This window comes from Myotis lucifugus, unplaced genomic scaffold, assembly GCF_000147115.1.
Source record: "Myotis lucifugus unplaced genomic scaffold, Myoluc2.0 scaffold_99, whole genome shotgun sequence".
Classification (NCBI taxonomy): Eukaryota; Metazoa; Chordata; class Mammalia; order Chiroptera; family Vespertilionidae; genus Myotis; species Myotis lucifugus.
This window is the reverse complement of record NW_005871147.1, coordinates 801,706-821,213: the sequence shown is the minus strand read 5'-3', so window position 1 is coordinate 821,213 and position 19,508 is coordinate 801,706. Positions and strand designations below refer to the sequence as shown.

Below are 19,508 nucleotides of genomic sequence, written 5' to 3'. Positions count from 1 at the left end.
TCTTATAATGCGAGCGTTCGCATTAATTGTATGGTGTTTTATGGGCTGTTTTGGGTGGAATATCTATATCAACTAACTTATGATATGGTTAAAAAGCCAAAAAGTTTTTTTTTGCATGACATTCCATTTAACATGTACTAATATCAATTTCCATCTTAAAGGGTTTTTGGAAACTCAAATCATTAAAAGTCTATCAGCGCATGACAAACCTTAAAGTAAAAGCAGGGTCTTGTCCCGGCAGTTATTTATCCATGCCCCACCACAGAAAAACGGTTGACCAAAAGGGAAGTCCCTTGGGGCGCAGAGTTCTGGCTTGCAACGATCTTCAGAGGTCGACCTGTCCGCCTCCCGCATGCATTTTGGTTGACTGGGCTCAGGTCAGGCTCCAATTAGTAGCAGACCCAGGCTTCTGCCTCCAATCTCGAACCTCCTGGAGGGCCCTGCTTCTCTTGTTAAGGGAAGGGCAGCCCCAGATGGCCATTCCCGGCCACTTCTCTAATGACAAAGGGTTGGCATCCACGCAGACGCTGGAATAACGTACCCTGGGATCCAAAGCCCAAAACATAGCTCTCCTGTGGGGGGGGGGTCCCTGTTTCTCACGGGCCCTCGTGCTTGGGCAGTGGGCGTGCCCACACATGATGCGCACCCAGCCCCAGCAGCCTTGCTGGCCTCTATTTTCGGGGCAAAAATCCCTAGTGACTCACTCGCCTAGGTGACCATTTAATGACCATTTAGTTACTACTCATGTTTAATAGTAAGCAATCATGTGATTATCAATTACTTTTCAGCCAGAGGACTGGGCATACACTTAGCAGCCATTACGTCTCAGTCCTCACCATGACAGTGCTGTGTCCTCCCTGGTGACGGTGAGGACGTCAACAGGTCGCACATCTAATAAATAACACTGCAAGGGTTGGGGGCCTGCTGCTGGAGGGGCCGGGATGGAGCCAGACTTACCCGCTCTCTCCCAACCCGGCTGTAGTTGAGTCTCATGAGTTCCGCAAACCTCTGCTCATAGAGGTGGAGCAGCAGCACCAGGTACAAGCCGGAGTTCATCAGCTCATTCTGCAGCTACATTGGAAAAGAAAGTTCTTAAGTTCATCTAGAAAATATTCATGGAGGGTAACAAGGCCAAGAGGTGACAAGAAATGGGACAAGAGCCCAGCTGGTGGCTTGGTAGTTGAGCATTGACCTATGAACCCGGAGGCCATGGTTCATTCTCAGTCAGGGCACGTGCCCGGGTTGCAGGCTGAAATCAATAAAAAAAGAAAATGTATATTTTAAAAAGGGGCGAGAGCCTAAGCCCCAAGGCCAGGCCTGCCCTCGGGGACCAGAGAACAGAGCAGGAGGGGGTCCTGGCTAGAGGGCAGGCAGCCATGGGGGAATTCTGAACCATTTAGTGAGGCTGTCCTGGAGAAGCTCCAGCCTCCAGGCTATGACATGGGGCAAGGCTTCTGTGATGGTCCCTCAAGGACGGGAGGGAGTTTGGAAGGTGGTTATGAGGGGTATTAAGGGCCGTTTGGAGGCGCTGAATGCCAGCAGAGACATCGGGATGAAGAGAACAGTGTGTGTGTTGGCCCAAGTTCCCCACTCACTGGTGTGGCTGGAGTATTTGTGGCAGGTGTTTGTTTTAGATTAAAAAAAAAAAATTGGCATGGGCTGGGGAGATGGTGAGGTGGGACCATATTAGGCAGAAGTGAGGAGTATGGATGTAGCTGTGGCCTCTGAGAAGAGGTGATGTTTGTCTTAGGAAGGCAGACTTCTGTGGGAGAATTTGGGGCACAGGTGCCATGGGAGGGATACTTTATTTTCCTAGATCCCTCATTTGCCCAGAGAAAGGGCACAGGGCTTGTTTTTGTTTATCCCCCCCCCCCAAATTTATTTTTTATTTATTTTAAAAATATATTTTTATTGATTTCAGAGAGGAAGGGAGAGGGAGAGAAAGATAGAAACGTCAATGATGAGAGAGAATCATTGCTCGGCTACCTCCTGCATGCCCCCCACTGGGGATCGAGCCAGCAACCTGGGCATGTGCCCTTGACCAGAATCAAACCCCGGACCCTTCAGTCCACAGGCCAACGGCTCTATCCACTGAGCCAAACCAGCTAGGGCAGGCCTTGGTTCTTTATGTTACTATCTTTACTTAATGATCTCACCTAAGCCCCCCCTTACCCCCCATCCAGGCTCATCTATTACCATTTAATCCCCAGAGAGCATGTGCCTGGCAGGGTCTCAGATGGCACTGGGAACCCCAGGGCCTTTGCACGTGCCCTCTCCTGGTTTGGGCTGTTGGCTTGTTTTTGTGCCTCTGTTCTGAATGTCCCGTCTCCACCTTTCTGCCGGGCCATGCCCAAAACTTCTTATTGCTGTCCCAATGTCACTTATGTCACTTCCTTACAGGAGCCTTCCCAACAATTGTTTCAGCCATCCCTTTACTCCCCGACTCCTAAGCATTTGTCTTTATTTTGTACGCTGCATCTAACACTTGCTCATGTTTTCGCCTTTTCTCGGTGGGTGGGTTGTGTTTTACTTTTCTCACTGGTGCTTAGAACATAGGGAGGTACATGGGGCGGGCCTGGCCCCCTGGCTGACCACGGCTCTTCTGTCCTCAGCTCCTTTGGTGGTCTGTGTGGCAAGGCCTCGCCCTGTGGACGCTTCACTGACCTTCAATAAATTAGTGGCATTAGCAGCGACTCCTCCCCTCCGCCCCTTTAATCCCCCATCTGTCCTCATGCCAAATCCCCAGGGGCGGGGCCTGGGGACGAGCCAGCCGGTGCTCAGGAAGCCCCAGGGCGACTCGGCTCCCAGCAGAGGGCGTGGCCCTTTGCATCGCCCTTGGGAAAGGTCCGAACTCTGACCGTGTTCCCAGGATAACGGCAGCGGGTCTGCCACAGGGGCCACCCCGGTGCCTCTTCCTCGCTCCCGCAGCAGCAGCAGCAGCCACACAGTCCCATCCCATCAAGGGCCGCTCGGGAAGCTGGCACAGAACACACCTCTTCCAGGACTAAACAGCTGCCAGGAAAGATGCCCAAGCTGGGCCAGGACCGGTGCATTCTTCCTCCTGGATGGGGGCCAACTCCGGATCTCGGGGATCACTGGCCCCAAGGTCACCGCTCAAGGCCCCTCCGCCGCCCTACAGACTCGTCTTCAAAGGCTCTGCCACTGTCCTTGGCAGTCGGCCTCCTATTTTTAGCCTTTCCTCGCGTTCTCCTGCGCTCTTCTGACCTTGGCCGGGAGTAGGCAGAGGGGAAGTTGCTTGTTTCACCCTTTTCTGCTTTCATTGCCTCCTCCCACTTCCCCGGGAGTGGGTGCCTCCTTTGTGTCTGTCTGCCAGCCACCTTCTCTGGGAAGCCTTCCTAGCCTGCCCCTCCTCCTCTTCAGTGCAGACCGCGCCTTGTCCTGTTTGCTTTTCCACGGGTGGTGGCCTCCTGCGAGCTGCCGCTCTGCCTCCTGCACTGTCATCGCCAGTAAGCCTCTTACGCTCAGAGACACTCCGATGCATAATGGCAAATCAATCAGCTCGAAAATGGCTTGGAACGATCAGGTTTGTCAAAGCATTCAGGGAAATCATTTACTCTTTATGACTCAATAAGGCCCGGAGGCATGCAGATGGGAAAATATCCACTAATGTTTTCTGCAGATAATTTGAAAAGTCACTTCTAGCAGATTGTGTCTCCTCGCTGGTCTGTGGGAGGGAACCTGTCACGCGGCGTCATGAATCTCACTGGCCAGGCTGCTTTATGTGGCCCTTTGCGGAGCTTGTGATGCTCCACCAAGGGGCTGGGCCGGCCAACCCCCCAACAGGGAGTCCTCCTTCATCCCCCAGCCACACGTGGGAGGGGTTGGTCATCACGGAGAGTTCTGCGGTGTTTGTTCCCAAGGGCGTAAGGAGATAGGTTTCGGAGTGTTATTTATTGGGCTACTCCTGACCCACCCCTCCCCGGACCCAAAGGCATTGCACTTTGATGCCCTCGTGCCCTCGTGCAGCGTGGGGACGGGTGGGAGGCGGGGGTGGGGAGCCCGGAAAGGCAGAAGCCTGTGAGGCAGGCGACAGGAGCTCTGGAGCTCTCAGCCTCCTCCTGCCAGATGTTTTTCTTTCTTCTCTCCTGCCCCCTCCCCCTCTTCATTTTGTTAATATTCATTTCGACCAAGAGATTTGCCACCGATGGAAAGTCTCCATTTAATCCACTTCAGGAAGCGGACCGCCTGGCTGCACGCTCTCTCCAGTCTTCAAATATGTTCAAGAGATGCTCCCAAGTGTGAGGGTGATTAGGTGCCTGCGTGTGTCCAAGGACATCTGCCCGCGGCTGCGATGGCGCGAGCCCAGGCCTGCGCTCCAGAGCAACGCCAGCCAGAGCCCCGCCGAGACCGCCCTGCGCTGCAGGGCCCAGATGGCAGGGGCGTCTCCATCGCACAGTGGGCACAGCCCGGAGCGGGCAGCCCGGGGCCACCAAGGGCTACGACGTTGAGCGAAGAGTTTAAGCTGTTGCACGACCGAAGTGACTCCCCATTTATCAAAGGGGAGCAGTCACCACTGCTCTGCCTGCTTCCCCAGGGCATGATGGCAGAATGAGCTAATCCTGGTGGGCACAGTATTTCGCAAAGCAAAAGTGTCCTGCGAGAGGGGAGAGTGAAGACAGGATTCAGGGCAAGGACCCCATGTGCCTTGTTGGCTCCTGTGCTTCGAGTGCCTGGCCCAGTGCCTGCTCAATACATACATGTACATGTGAAAGAGTGAGAAAAGACGTATCATTCTGGACCAGACAGCGGCCCATTCAACCATGACTTTTGACCCTGGTAGCTCTGACATTAACATGAATCAGAATTACTGAGAGAATCTTCCAAAACAAGGTGGCTGTGTACTAACTCCCCCCCCTACCCCCCAGTTTATGATTCAGGGGTCTGGGGTGGGACCCAAGACGTGCATTTCTAATAAGTTCCCAGGTGATGTTGCTGGTCTGGGGACCACCCATTCTTGAGAACCACTGCTGTAGACTGAGGAGCAACAGTTGGAAGCTAAGCAAGCTCCATTTGGCCGGCAGATGAGCCCTGGCAGGACAGAAGGAAGGAGACGCACATCTTTAGTTGGAGAGAAGTACTCTGCCTTTTGCCACAATTGCCACCACTCCCTATTGTGGCGCTTGGAAGATTCTGATCACTTGTGATCTGCCTGCATCTAAATTTGTCTTAAACCTGTTTTCTGCCCTGGCCTGTTTGGCCCTCAGACTGAAGGGTGGTAGGTTCAATCCCTGGCTGGGGCACAGGTGGGAGGGCAACCAATTGATGTGTGTCTCTCACATTGATGTCTCTCTCTCTCCCCCCTCCCTTCCACTCTCTCTAAAAATCAGTGGAAAAACTCTCCTCGGGTTAGGATTAACAACAACAAAACATACCTGTTTTCTCCTGGCCCCTTTTGGAGCTCTACTTGTTACTATCCAGGAGTTCTTCCTTCACTGAAAAACCGAATGTCCCAGCCAGAATCAACTACTTCCGGTTAAAGAGCACACCCACGGCAGCACTTCCAAAAGATGTGCCGTGGGTGAGGAATAAGCGGAGATGGAGAGCTGACGGCCATGAACCCTGACAGGCCTGCGATGGTGCCGCTGGGCTGGGCCCCACAGCTGCTTCAGCCTCCTGGGGCCGCTCCAGGCAGCCTGGCAGAGTTCCTAATCCCGCCACGCGATGCTCAGTAACAAGGGCCCGGTGGGAACCACCCAATGTCTGAGAACCGAGGGGGTAACAGATCTCAATGCCCTGTTAGGGCTCTTGGGCAGCATTCACTCTGCCCCTACTCAGGTGCATTGAACCAAACCAGGAAAACATACTTTGACCTAAGCCCCTTCCCACCCGCCCAGACCACTGTCAGTGCAGACTGGGCCCCTAACGGGCAATGGCCCCAGTCTGTCTGTGGTCAGGCCTCGAGGGAGGCATCTACTTCCTCTCTTTCCTTCTTGGTCTTAACAGTCTCATCCTCGGGGAGGCCTTCTCTGGTCCTGAGAGCAGGTCAGGCCCCTCCGTGGCTGTTCCCACAGCGGCCTGCACGTCCCTTGTTCTGGGCCCCCCACACGTTAAGATCACTTACAGTCTTCCCCGTTAGAAGGCAGCGGCCGTGTCGGCCTCGGCACACGGGACCTCCAGCATACGGTACACACTCCTTGTGCTTTAAAAGTTGAACTTTAAAAGTGTGTATTTTGCCACACTTCGGACAAAAAATTAGTGCCTGATCCCATCCCAGACCAATTAAATCAGGATCACTGAGGCTGGGCCCGGGCATCAGCATTAATGTAATAATAATCATAAAAAAAGGTATGCAGCTAAATGTTCGTTTTAATTAGGGGAGATTTTTGTGTTTGTGTGTCTTTGATTTTTATAACTAAAGAAAAGTATGAGGAAGTAAGTTAGTGAGTTAGCTAGTTGGTTAGCTGAGGTCAGGCGAGAGCCAGACTGAGCTGAAGCCTGGCCTCGGCGTCTCCTGGCTTTGTCCCTGTCTGTACGTGTCTGTATTTGGCACCGGCTACCCCATCTCAATAAGAGGACCTGTTTTCCAGGAGTGAGAGCAGCACGGAGGGTGGGCTGGGAGGGCCCAGAGGAGTCCAGGTGTGAGAGTCAGGGAAGGGCCTGGATCGCAGGCGCACAGCTGTGCCCATGAGGCCCGTGGCCAGGCCCGGGCCTCCCCAGCTGGGGACGCGTCCAGGTTGTATTACATCTTCTACATCTTTGTGTTAAACAACAGTTACTTCAGTCTTGATCCATGGAGAGTTCCTGAACGTGTCTAGGTCATGCTTCTGTAGTGTCTCAAGTTTAACTCGGGCCTTAAGCACAGACACTATTAAATTCACAACGGGCCACGGAAACAGCGGGAACTGCTGTAAAAGTGGCCCCTCCAGTGCTGCCGATCCCGTCCCTCCCTGTGACTGGGATGCAGGGCATTTTCAAAAGGCTTTGAAGGCCGGTCGAGTTCTCACTGAAACCAATTTCAACTCTTTTCTGCATCCAAGTGACGTAATTGCGGTGCCGGGTAATTTCCGTTTTCCCCCCAGATCCACTTCCCACCCTGCCCTGTGGCCTTGAGGCCGAGCTCCATGGATTGCGCTAACTAGACCCCCTTGTGCTCTGGCTTCCCTTTGGGTTTGGCCAAAGGGAGGCTGTGGCAGACCAGTGGGTGAGGGTGGGGGTGTGGGAGTGTCTGGGAGGGAAGGCTAGGGCAATTATTCCCCTTATTGGCTCCCGGGGTGTGTGTGTGTGTGTGTGTGTGTGTGTGTCCTGGGCCTGTAACTGCCCCTCCCCTGTCACTGCAGGCCTAGCGGAGGTCACAATGGCCATCTCAGTTGCTTCATCGTCGTTTCTTGTTGGTTTCTTCCCGTCATTCAGCTCTCAGCACTCACCCCTTGTGAATCTACCATCGTCTCTTTCCTGCCCGGACTCCGGCTGGCAGTGACTTTCACAGTTCTGTTAACAGTGTGCTCCTAGCTGGTGTCTCAGCTGGTAGGATGCAGTGTGGCCCCTGTGTAGTAGGCCTGTTGGCTTGGTTCAGGGTGCACGTAGCTTTCTCTCTGGAGTGCCGAAGAGTTTGGGCATCCCTGTGGCTGTAATACGGCCGTTCTCACTTACTGAGAACCTTCTGTGCACAGACGTGGTATTAGGTGACGCACTTGGGTCTTTTCCTACATCTGTCAGCAGGAATTGTCATCTCCCCATTTCCTATAGATGACAGAACCGAGGCTCAGAGAGTTCGTGTAGTTTCCCCAAGATCAACAGCAACTTTGGGGAAGGGAATAGGATTTAGGTTCATGTCTTAGTCAAAGCTGGTGTGTTCTTTAGTGGGATGGCTGCTTCTGGCTCATGAGTGCAAACATTTTAGCAGTGCATGGTGCAGGGCAGCAGCTTGGCAGAGGGAGAGCGGAGTGGACACGCTCGGGCCCGAAGCGGGATTTACTGGACGAGGCATTCCCCGGGCCGCACGGTGTTGGTGAGGCTGCAGACCATCCTGGCAGCATTCCGAGTAACACGGTCTGGTCTGGACGCGTCCTTCTCAGGAAGTCTGGCTGGCTGCGTTTCCTGAAATAATCTGTTCTTCGAGATGACCACATGGGCCCTGTCTGCACCCCAGCTGGCACCCTGACCTCAGGCACGCAGAGGGCCTGGTTCCTTTCAAAATTTTGACTCTAACATCCTCAGGGTCCAAGAATGTGAGTCGCTTCTGTTTCTCATCTCAGATCTCGGTGCCTGGGGGTTATGGCTGAATGATTCAAGACCCTCAACATGTATGGACTCAAAATACTGAGTTTATTTCTCAGAAAATCCTTTTTTCTCCCTCCCTCCCCCCCCCCCCCCCACTCTCTGATGCCCATTCTTTGCAACGCTGGTGTGGCATTATGTCCACTGTATCAACCTTATTAGTTGCACCGTTCAAATCCCCATTCTTATCGATATTTCGCTCTTTTGTCTGGCAGCCTTAGGGTTTTAAAAAAGTAACTACAGAAATGCCCAGACTCACACGCACCATGTAGGCTCAGCTGCGCTACTGGCACAAAAGGTCTGGATTCAGGCTGCAGGTCTGACAGCCACAGGGACGCCTCCTCCGAGCTGACATTTCAGTTGTTAACAATGATTTTATGGTTTTAAAATTATGTGCTTTACAGTCGTGATTAATTTTTTAAAAAATTTTTATTGATTTCAGAGGGGAAAGGAGAGGGAGAGAGAGATAGAAATATCAATGATGAGAGAGAATCATTGATTGGCTGCCTCTGGCATGCCCCACGCTGGGGATCAGCCCACAACCCGGGCATGTGCCCTGGCCAGGAATCGAACTGTGACCTCCTGGTTCATAGGTCAACCACTGAGCCACGCTGGTCGGGCTAATCTTTTTTTCTAATCACATTGTGAGGGAGGTCAATCTTAAATTATAATGGTCATGGGAGCTGTTTTCATTTGATAAATATTTATTGACTGATTATTATGTGAAAGACACCTTATAGATCAGTACCACCCAATAGAAAGGAAACATAGTGTGGGCCACATATACAAGCCACGCATGTGATTTGAAAATTCCAAGTAGCCACATTAGAGAACTAAAAAAAAAAGGTGAAATTATTTTAACAATTTATTTTATTTAACCCAATATATCCCAAATATTATCATTTCAACAAATAATGAATAAAATGTATTTATGTGATACTTGACACTTTATTTTTTCATTCAGTTTGTATTTAACACATCCTGATTGGAAGTAGCTACCTGTTCATTAGCCACATGTGGCTTCTGGCTTCCACACTGTGCAGTGGATTCTAAATACAGATTGTCTGAGAGTTGGGCAATTAACTGTTATCCTGGACATGCATCACTTTCCCACCTAAGGTTAACTAACTCCTTTACAGTATTAGAACTGCGATTCAAATACCCCAGGCGAGTTCATTCACTAGGTGTTAAAAAGCACACAGTAGGTGCTTACTACATGTTTATTACCCTTGAGTTAGGCAGTTCCCGAGCATCCCAGAGTTACCTGATATATAAATGGAAGACCATTTCCTCTACGATCCTGATCTTTTTTTCTCCTGTTGCTGTTAAATTCCTCCAGCAGATCTGGGCTCAGAGCCTGCCAGACTTTTCCTATTTCTGTGTGTCCATTCAGCGACTACAGCTTCCTATCTTTGTCCCTGACAGCAGCGGGACCTCAACCCAGGGTGATCAAGACTCTCCAACCCTCCAATGTTCTAATTTAGTAACAGACCTTCTCCAAGAAGGGAGCTAAATAAACACTCCCCACTGCGCACGTGCACAGGCCTCTGCCTTCCTTATATCGGGGAAAGGGTTTCTCTGACTTTGTACCTCTATTATCCTTATTTTGTTGTTGTTAATCCTCACCCTAGGATATTTTCCCATTGATTTTTAGGGCGAGTGGAAGAGAGGGAGAAAGACAGAAACATCCACGTGAAAGAAACACATTGATTGGTTGCCTCCTGCACAAGCCCCGACCAGGGCCCGGGACGGGGAGGAGCCTGCAATCGAGGTATGTGCCCTTGACCAGAATCAAACCTGGGACCCTTTGGTCTGCAGGCTGAGGCTCTATCCACTGAGCCAAACTGACCCTGTATGTCTAACCGACTTTAGCCTGTGGAGGCAGAATGGTTGTGCGCGTCTCTTACCCGGGACTGCTGGTGCTTCTGGTAGAACTCAGTCATGTTAAAATCATCCAAATCGACCAGCAGGCCTTGCTTACACATCTCACAGGTCTTCACAGCGCCTAGATTCGCCCCTTAAATTAAAGAATTCTTTGTTATGTATGACCCTGGGTCTTTCTGTGTTGACACTTTGGGTCTTTTGGTGTTGACATTTTGAGAGCCAACTTGTGTGTGTTATGAATTCAGAGTTTCGGTGACCTTCTTTTAAAGTCGGTCATCTTCCTTAGAAAATGACCTTGAATCTGAGAATGGAAAAATTTCCTTTGCAATCACTTTCATTATTATGCAAGCTTCGTATAAGTGAAAGTCCCATGACTTTTAAATAACAGGTCTTGCTTTCAGTTTTAATATAAACATACTGGTTCATAAAATTGGGTTTGCTACATGGAGGTTGAGAGTCTGTAACACAGTTGTTTGCAAAAAAAAAAAAAGGTAAATATTGGGCCTATGTTTTTGCTATTTTGTGTGGGGTTTTTTTTCTTGCAGATCTAACACAGGTCCAAGTAAATAAATTGGTGGGGACCAAATGGATGGCGGAAGCTATCCTCAATCTGTGGCTTAAAATCTGCCTTAACTTCTCACCTGAGAAAAGTGAGGGAGCCTGGGGCCACATGTGGGAACTAGCACAGCTGTATCCGGGGCCAGCACTTGAACCTGAGCTCAGAGTTGGGAAAAGAAACATGAGAAGGCTTCCTTTGTTGTTGTTTTTGTTTTTTTAAACATGTATTCTAGATCAGCATTTTTCTCCACTTATCCTACTCCCAGTGCAAAAGTGGAAGATGCAGACCTGTGGCTGTTCTCTCTGGGCAAACGTTCTTCCAGACGTCTTTCCCTCAGTGTCGTTGCTGCATTTAGGCTAATGATGTGCCAATGTTTATTTTATACTTTAGAGCAAGCATGTCAAACTCAAAGGCTAACACTGGCCAAATGAACGAGGGATGCGGCCCTCGGCCCACAAGTTTGACATGCTTGCATTAGAGAATGCAGGACGAATTAGTTACCGCACTTACTTGGTAAAGAGAAGGTTTGCTCAGTTTCAGAGCCCTATTTTTCCCCACCGAGGGTAAGGAGAAATAGTAAATAATAAAGAATTTCAAAGGACAAGGATGAACAGTAATCCCTTATCTGCATTTTGTTCACTCGATTTTTTTTTTTTTAAAGCAACAGTCTGCAATGTTGTAGGCTACTGAAGGTCTCATGTGTCTTCCAATCTAATCCTGCTCAACACACGCGACCAGCGTCGGCATTTACAAGCATTTACAAGCATTTAACAGGACTTCCGTTGTCTATTTCATGAGTAATTTTTTTTTCTGTGCTAGATGCGTAATCAGCCTAAATTTCTAGTCAGAGGAAATATTGCATGACAGAGTCATTAGCAGCTGAAGTCTTTGCTCTTGGAGGGACTCAGTCCTCTGCCTATACTACACGGAGATGCATTTAAGCCGTGTGGGCAGTGGCCCTAGGTTGTGTGTGCTCAAGCAGATTCATTTATGGTGTAAGGGCCTCAGGGAGGAGACAGTGTGATCACCCCACGTGTTCACTTCTCTGATTAAATGGTGTTCTGTTCTAGTTAAGGGGGCACAGCCATACCCCCCTGGGGACAGGGTAGAGCTCTTAGGTCTCCCAGGCTGCCTGGAAGGATGGCCACGAAGGAGGAGAAAGTAGAAGAGGTAGGAAAGAGGATCTGGTTAGGGGGTGTAAAGAAAGTTTTGGAGACGTGTGTCTGAAAGACATAGCAGCTATTTTCTCATGGAGTCGTTCTTTGCATTGGGCTTCTGTATTTTTTTGCTCAAGTGGCTCTCATTCCTAAAACCATGTTTGAAAGAACCCCCCTTTCTCTGCCAAGAAAACTACACTGACCTACTGATGTGGCTGTATTTAGATTATAACCTCCCCAGGGAGTTGGGGCTTCATGCCCAGTTACAAGATCTGATTGGCTAAAGACAGAGTTGACAAAACCAGCACATGGAAGGCTCCTTGTCTAATAAAGTTCTAGAAAATTCGATCAGTGCTCTTTTCCTACCCCTACTGCAAAAAGGCAGCTCTGCTCTGTTTCTTTAGTGCCCCCCCCCCCCCCTTAAATAAATGGAAGCAGAACTGCTTTGGCCAGGTGTCTACTAACTGGCATGGTGGCTGTGTGCTTGCTGAGGTTCAACGCCTGACCAATTTCTAGTTTCCTTCCTCCTGGGACCCTCTGCTGAGGCCTCAAGCAGGGGTCAGGATCAAAAGCATAAGGTCCAGGATTCTGCTCTCAGACTTGAAAAAAAAATTTCCTTTCCCCGCCCATGATGTAAAGACAGCCTTGATTCCTGCTACTATCGGCCAGGGCTGGGAGCAGGAGCCCGGGCTTGGGGGCACGTTTCCCCGAGTTCCTGCTCGGAGGAGGTGAGCGAGCTGTTGTCAAGGCTCTGAGTCCCACACTGCGGTGCCTCCTATTATTCTGTGTCCTCGCACGTTCGCCACTCGCTCTCCCTTCCCCACTTACCTGATGTTATTTTCACTTTCAGCCACTTTTTCAGGCACTCCTGGTGAACAAACTGCAGGCTTCCCACACAGCCGCAAGGCTCCAGGAGGGGGTTGGTGGGGGAACCCCCGGCTATCTGACAGATGCGACACAAGTCTCCCTCCTCCTCTGAGTCCTCCTCCAGGAGACTAAATGGAAAACAAGCCCTCGTGACCAAGAGTGCACACGTTTGCAGTTTCCACAAATACCAGTTCCCAGGGCGTGAACGGGGGGGTGGGGGGGGGGGAGAGGGAGCAATCCCCCCACACCTGTCCGCAGGGCTCCCAGTTCCACCCCTGCTCCCTCTGACCCTCCTGAAGATTCTTCCAGGTGTGGTTACTGATAGTAGGCGCACGGATAGTTATACCAGGTGTCTCTGCAGTAGCTGATGCAGTGAGCTGACCAGGAGAACCAGCATGCTACCCTAAGTCTGGAGGGGTGGGAAAGGGCCGCGGAGGGGAGCTGTGGGAAAGGCGTGGCCACCGTGAGGAAGTCGGCGCTGTAGCTGTGGGAGAGGGCATGGGATCTGTGGTCGGGCTCGCCTCCACAACTTGTGAGTTTGGCGACTTTGGACCCGTGACTTAAGCTTCCCAGGTCTCTGTTTCCTTGTGGGTAACGCCAGGGTGGTAATGATACACCCGCTCTCTACGTCAAGGGTCATGGGCAGACTGGATGCAAGGATGATGGTGAACCTGTTCTGCAAACTGTAAAGTGCATCCAAAGTATTTGCACATAGAGGCCACTCGGTAGATGTTGTTTGGGATGAATGATGAACCAATAAATGTGGACATGAGCTCACCAATATACCACGACACTTGCCAACAATTTATACCAGTATTCCAGAATCTGATGAGGATGGAATGAATAAAAATGTAAGCAAATACATTTGTGTCAAATAAATGGTGAATGAAGACTAGCTGGTTGATGCTCATGTAGGGAGGCCTTTGAGAAACACAATGCTATTTTGTTGTTGTTGTTTAGACTTTCATGGGACTGGGGACTGTCTGGCCAAGGAAAGGAAACTACTAGAGACTAAAATCAAGAGGGAGGGAGAAATGGTCACTGCTCCTGGTATAGAAGTGTATGCTTAGTTTCTTAAGAGAACTTTTTCCCTAAGAAAAGGAAGTTCAATAAAAAAAGAACAGAATTATAGTTTTCCATTATGGACACAAAAGAAAAAAGATATGTATACCATGTTTATCAAAGAAATGTTTATCTCCAAGATGTCATGTCTCCCCATAATAATCTATAGATTCAATGCAATTCCAATGAAAACCCAGCAAGCTGATTCTTAAATATAGTCAAGGGCTTTTTAAGGAACAAAGTAGAAAGGGAGGCTTTGTACCATATTATCAACATTTATAATGGTACAGACTTTAAGATGATGTGATACTGGATCAGGGATCAACAAAAAGGACCACTAGGACAGAACAGAGAGTCCTGAAATGGAGTTTATACATCGATATGTATGCTACATGAGAGAGGTGGTCTGTAGGCCAGCAGGGAAAGATCCTGGGACAACTGGAATTCATAACATGTACCTCACACCACATATTGAACATCACTTTACAGTTAAGTCCCAAATCCATTTCATGTTGAGTTCTAAATTGCAAAGTAAAACTGTAGAGATTTTAGAAGAAAATGGGAAGAATAATGACCCCAGGTTTGGGAAAGATTTCTTAAGATAACAGGATACAAGTCACAATTCAAAAGAAGGTGGATACATTTGACCACGTTCAAATTGAGAATTTCTTTTCATTAAAGAGCATCAAAAAAGAGAAAAGACAAACTACCAATTGGGAAAATATATCTCTAAGATATAACTGCGAAACGATTAGACTAGTGGCCAGAATATGTAAAGGACTTCTAAAATAAAATAAAAATCTTCTTAAAAAATGGGCAAAGACATACAGAAGAGGAAACACAATTGTCATTTAATATTCCAAAGAGCGCATAATATGCCTAGCCTCATTAATAGTTACGAAGGTGTAAATTAAAGCTACAATATCTTTTTGCTCCCATCAGACTGGCAAAAATTTGAAAGGACAATCAATACAAGTGCTGGCAAGGTGAGACAATAAATTCACATTATTTAGTATGGTGAAAGGTATGCCACCCGCAGCCCAGCAATTCCACTCCTAGATAAAATAATATCTCAGAGAACTCTTTTCATGTGCACCAAGAGATGCTTACGAGAATGTTCACACTGAGCTGTTTGCAGAAAATAGCAAAGAACTCAAGTGTCCATCAACAGGAGAATGGCCGGATTGTGGTGGTGTTCATATAATGGAATACTTTGTAATGGTAAAAGTGAGTGATTTAAAGCCAAATATATCATCAAGGATGCATCTCACTAATGATATAAGGGGAAAGAGCAAATTGTAGAAGAATAGATATTACATTTCTCAGAATAGATATTAAAAAATAATAGTGACATTTCTATAGAATTTAAAAATATGCACAATATATTGTTTAAGAGGACATATATTAATATGGTAAAACCGTAAAGCAAAATAAATTCAATAACAACAAAATAAAAAGCAAAGAATGGTAAGTGCAATGCATGTATGATTTCCTAGGGGTGGAAGGGGTGGGACGGAGGGGCTGCGGGAGGGAGGTGAGACAAGGTGGGTGAGGGGCTCACCAGCTCCAGCAATGTTCTATTAGCTCGAAGGTGGACACAGAGATGTCTGGGTTTTGTTTTCTTTCTAATTCTCTGGAAGGTACATATGTTTTATACCTAACCAAGGGAAACATTTTAAAGAGCATGAAGTGCATTGAGAAATGGGCTTGAAACATTAAAGTAAGGTATATCTCTATATATAAGGCCAAGTGACCGACCATCTGTCCGTCCGACCATCTGACCGACTGACCGGCTGGTACATATGATGCATACTGGCAATTTAAAAATAAACATTAACTCGTGCATGCATGATATATATAAAGCTCTCTTTGGTGTCAATTGCACATGTGTGTTTTGATCTGTCATTGTCGATTGTGAATTTGGTTGACACTTCTATTACAGAGAAAGGGTCAATAGTGATATTAAAATATTTCTGCTAATTAATTTTCTTTCAATGTGCGTGAATTCATGCAGTGGGCCACTAGTTATGAAATAAGAACCAATGTTTACTCAAAATTGCATTTATATGCAAAGATAAGAGACTGAAAACAGTTTTGACAGTGCTTATTGCTGGATTATAGTTATAGGTAATTTTTCTTTTATAGGCATCACTTTGGGTGGTGGAGGTTGAGACTCCTGCCAAGTGGGTCTGAAGCTGTATTTCTGGGTAGCGGAGGATGGATGGGTGTGGGGCGTTTGGTCCTTAACCATGGGGCAGTCTCCTGGTAGCTTGTTTAAGAAAAGAAAAAGGTGCTACTAACTAGAAACTTGCTTTTCTGCAGTTGGATAAAAGACATCTAGGAGTATATATGCATTCTATGTTCTATTTTTTTCTCATTTTTTGTATGTCTAACTCATTACCATGGAATTTCCCACTTACAAATGAATATCAATAGGATAATTAGTGGCCCAAATTAGCTACACATAGAGGGCTAGAATTCAAAGAATCGATTTCCAGATCTGTGAGCCAAGATCAGGGCACGGTACACCTAACATAAATGAAACGGCAGAATCCTGACATGCTGCTTAATGATGGCTTTCAAATTATCAAATTTGATAGTTGTGAAATATCCAATATCAACTCATAAGAAATAAAAGAGTAATTAAAAAAAAAGATCTACTTCCTGCCCAGCTGGTGTGGCTAAGTGATTGAGCATGGACCTATGAGTTTGGAGGTCTTTTTTTTTATTTTATTAAATATATTTTATTGATTTTTTACAGAGAGGAAGGGAGAGAGATAGAGAGTTAGAAACATCGATGAGAGAGAAACATCGATCAGCTGCCTCCTGCACATCTCCTACTGGGGATGTGCCCGCAACCCAGGTACATGCCCTTGACCGGAATCTAACCTGGGACCTTTCAGTCCGCAAGCCGATGCTCCATCCACTGAGCCAAACCGGTTTCAGCGAGTTTGAAGGTCTTGATTAGATTCCCAGTCAGGGCACATGCCCGGGTTGTGGGCTTGATCCCTAGTGGGAGGCACATAGGAGGCAGCTGATCAATGATTCTCTCTCATCATTGATGTTTCTATCCCTTTCTCCCTCTCCCTTCCTCTCTGAAATCAATAACAAAATTTTTTTTTTTTAAAAATCTACTCTCTCACGCATGAGAAAGAGCTCCTAGCCCTAGCTGGTTTGACTCAATAGATAGAGCGTCAGCCTACAGACTGAAGGGTCCCAGGTTCGATTCTGGTTAAGAGCATGTGCCTTGGTTGGGCATGTGTAGAAGGCAACCAATCGATGTGTGTCTTTCACATTGATGTTTCTCTCTCTGTGTCTCTCTGTGTCTCTCTCTGTCCCTTTCTCTCTCTAAAAATTAATGGGAAAAATATCCTCAGGTGAGGATGACAGAGAGAGAGAAAGAGAGAGAGAGAGAGAGAGAGAGAGAGAGAGAGAGAGAGAGAGACTAAAATGGAAGCAATGGTGCTTGGTCAGGTTTTGATTCCTGGTCAGGGCATATGCCCAGATCTCAGGCTCCATCCCCAGTAGGGGGAATGCAAGAGGTAGTGGTCAATGATTCTCTCTCATTGATGTTTCTCTCTCTCTTCCTTCCTCTCTGAAGTAATAAATTTTAAAAAACATACAAATAATAAAAAATAAAATGGAAGCAGTGGTTACCCCAGAGCAGCCCTTCAGAGAACTGCAGTAACTATGGTAACCATTGGGGACCTGCCTTTTACTTTGGAAGATTCAAATTCTAAAACTGTTGGTTGGATTTGTGCAAAGTCCCATGAGGGAGAGCTGGTGAATTTTAAGTGCTGATGTTGGGGAGATAGCAATCTTTTCATAAAAAATTTTGTTTCCTAATTGCAGTAAGAAATGCTAGTCCTATGGAACAGTCAGAAATCCTTATATCTAGCAAACTTACCTTTCTTAAAATTGCAGTATTCGAGAGGGGTAGAAAAACACATAGGGAATACTGAAGAAATTGAACTGGAACACCAAACTTTCTTTTATAGCTGCATATATTTTAAGAGCAACAAAATAGACAACTTTCTCAATATACGTAGTCATTAAAATGTCAAGGAAGGGCCTACGTATTATTTAAAATTCCCATGACCCTCTAATAAAAGCACTGATTATTTCAGCAAAATGGAATAAAAAAAATATATGTATTTTCATATAATCATGAAAATTCCTCACCTTTCTTGCAATTTCTTGAGTTTCTCTGGGTCTGCCTTTTCTTTAGTGGCTTCTTTTTCATCTATGAAACCAAAGACTGCCCTTCTGTCCCCATTACCACTTTGGTTTGAGAAATCAGACACTGCAAAGAAAGTAAATGGCATATTTTCTTGCAGGGACCCAGGCACAAGCAAGTGGCCTTGTAAGTTCATTCTTGATGGAAAGGAGCCGGAAGGCTCCGCCAGCGGCATGCTGCTTTGAGAATTTAGTAAGAGATCTTCTGTATGCACTGGAGCCCTCTGAGACTGACTTGTTAAAGGATTAGCTTCCGCTCCCCTGACACCAAATTCATGTGCACTGTTTACTGGAAAGTAACTGTGGTCTTCGGCACTGGCGGATGGATTCCTGTTTCTAATTGGAGACAGTGGTTGACGAACATTAAACCTTGAGTTTCCCTCTGAGTCTGAACTGTGAACTAAAGTCGATGTCATTGACAAGTCTCCTGAAATGTCTTCTCTCGGGGCAGAATGCATTAATGATCCAGGAGTGTTATAAGATGAATTTATTGGTGATCTTGGAGCTGTTGGTCTTCCAGAAACAAAATAATCAAGAGAAGTACTAGAACCATTTAAATGGGTTTGCCATTCTCTTTCATAATCATGGGTCCCAGGCCTGTCTTCTAGAGAAGCAGGATCACTAAATACATTTTCAGCATTGAGATCATCATCTAGATTAGGTTTGAGTTTGGTGTCCTGTGAACGAAAGGTCTTTTTCTCATTTTCACTGTCACCGCTGTCTTTCTCTTTAGTAGACTCCCCGTCAGGCAGCCTGGGGTCTTGGAACATCCTTTGCCCAACAGAAGGCTGCTCTCTCACTGGCTCCATTACATTGCTGATTCCTAGTGAGCCATGACTGGACTCATTCCTTACAGAATTAGCCCTGCAATTTTCAGGATTTTCTTTACAGTTTTTACTTTTGGCCTGAGTTCCAAGAAATTGACTTCTCTTATGATTGGAAGGAGAACGGGATGAATGCATACCGAGCAACAAAAGTTCTTCCTCTGCGTGGATTTCCTCTTCAGTGTCATCATCTTCATCTCCATGACTTAACGATAACATGGAATAAAAATCTTCATCTCTGAACCTAAATGGCACCCTTCTCGACCCTCCCATGGTGGTGGTGAAGAGTGGTGGCCCCAAGTTCTCACTCAATACTCGAGGACTGTTCATTCCTGGGAAGGCCTGGGATAGGGCTGGGTGTGGCTCATTCTGGGAACGGGCACGTGGGTCCCCTTTTCTGGCTCTTTCAGAGGCGTTCTTGCTCATGGCCAATGGCTGTGAGGATGGGACCAAGTTTCTTCTCTCTAGAATTGGCCTCTTCAGCTTAGTGTCACTTGCCCACATTGGGCCTTCTCGTTGAACTGCATCTGCATTGAGAAAAGACAAATTTATCATTTTACTATCGGTGCTCACGGATGAAAGACCTCCGCTACCAAGGGTGAGAGTCCCTGAGGCAACAAACAAGCTTAGAGGAGAAAAGACATGTGGTCAACATGGCGGGAGGGTATGAGACTTCTGCAC

The 19,508-nt window shown here is 47.4% G+C and overlaps 1 protein-coding gene across 1 annotated transcript in view; it reads right to left on the bottom strand.

Annotated features, from left to right (window-relative positions):
* Positions 1 to 19,508, bottom strand: part of MARCH10 (membrane associated ring-CH-type finger 10) — an 81,415-nt gene that overhangs the window by 8,112 nt on the left and 53,795 nt on the right. Inside the window, exons 6-9 of the mRNA XM_014458702.2 lie at positions 17,950 to 19,354; positions 12,667 to 12,833; positions 10,146 to 10,255; positions 958 to 1,071 (exon numbers count right to left, since the gene is read on the bottom strand). Coding sequence (XP_014314188.1) covers positions 958 to 1,071; positions 10,146 to 10,255; positions 12,667 to 12,833; positions 17,950 to 19,354 — 1,796 coding nt within the window. The remainder of the gene's footprint in view (positions 1 to 957; positions 1,072 to 10,145; positions 10,256 to 12,666; positions 12,834 to 17,949; positions 19,355 to 19,508) is intronic.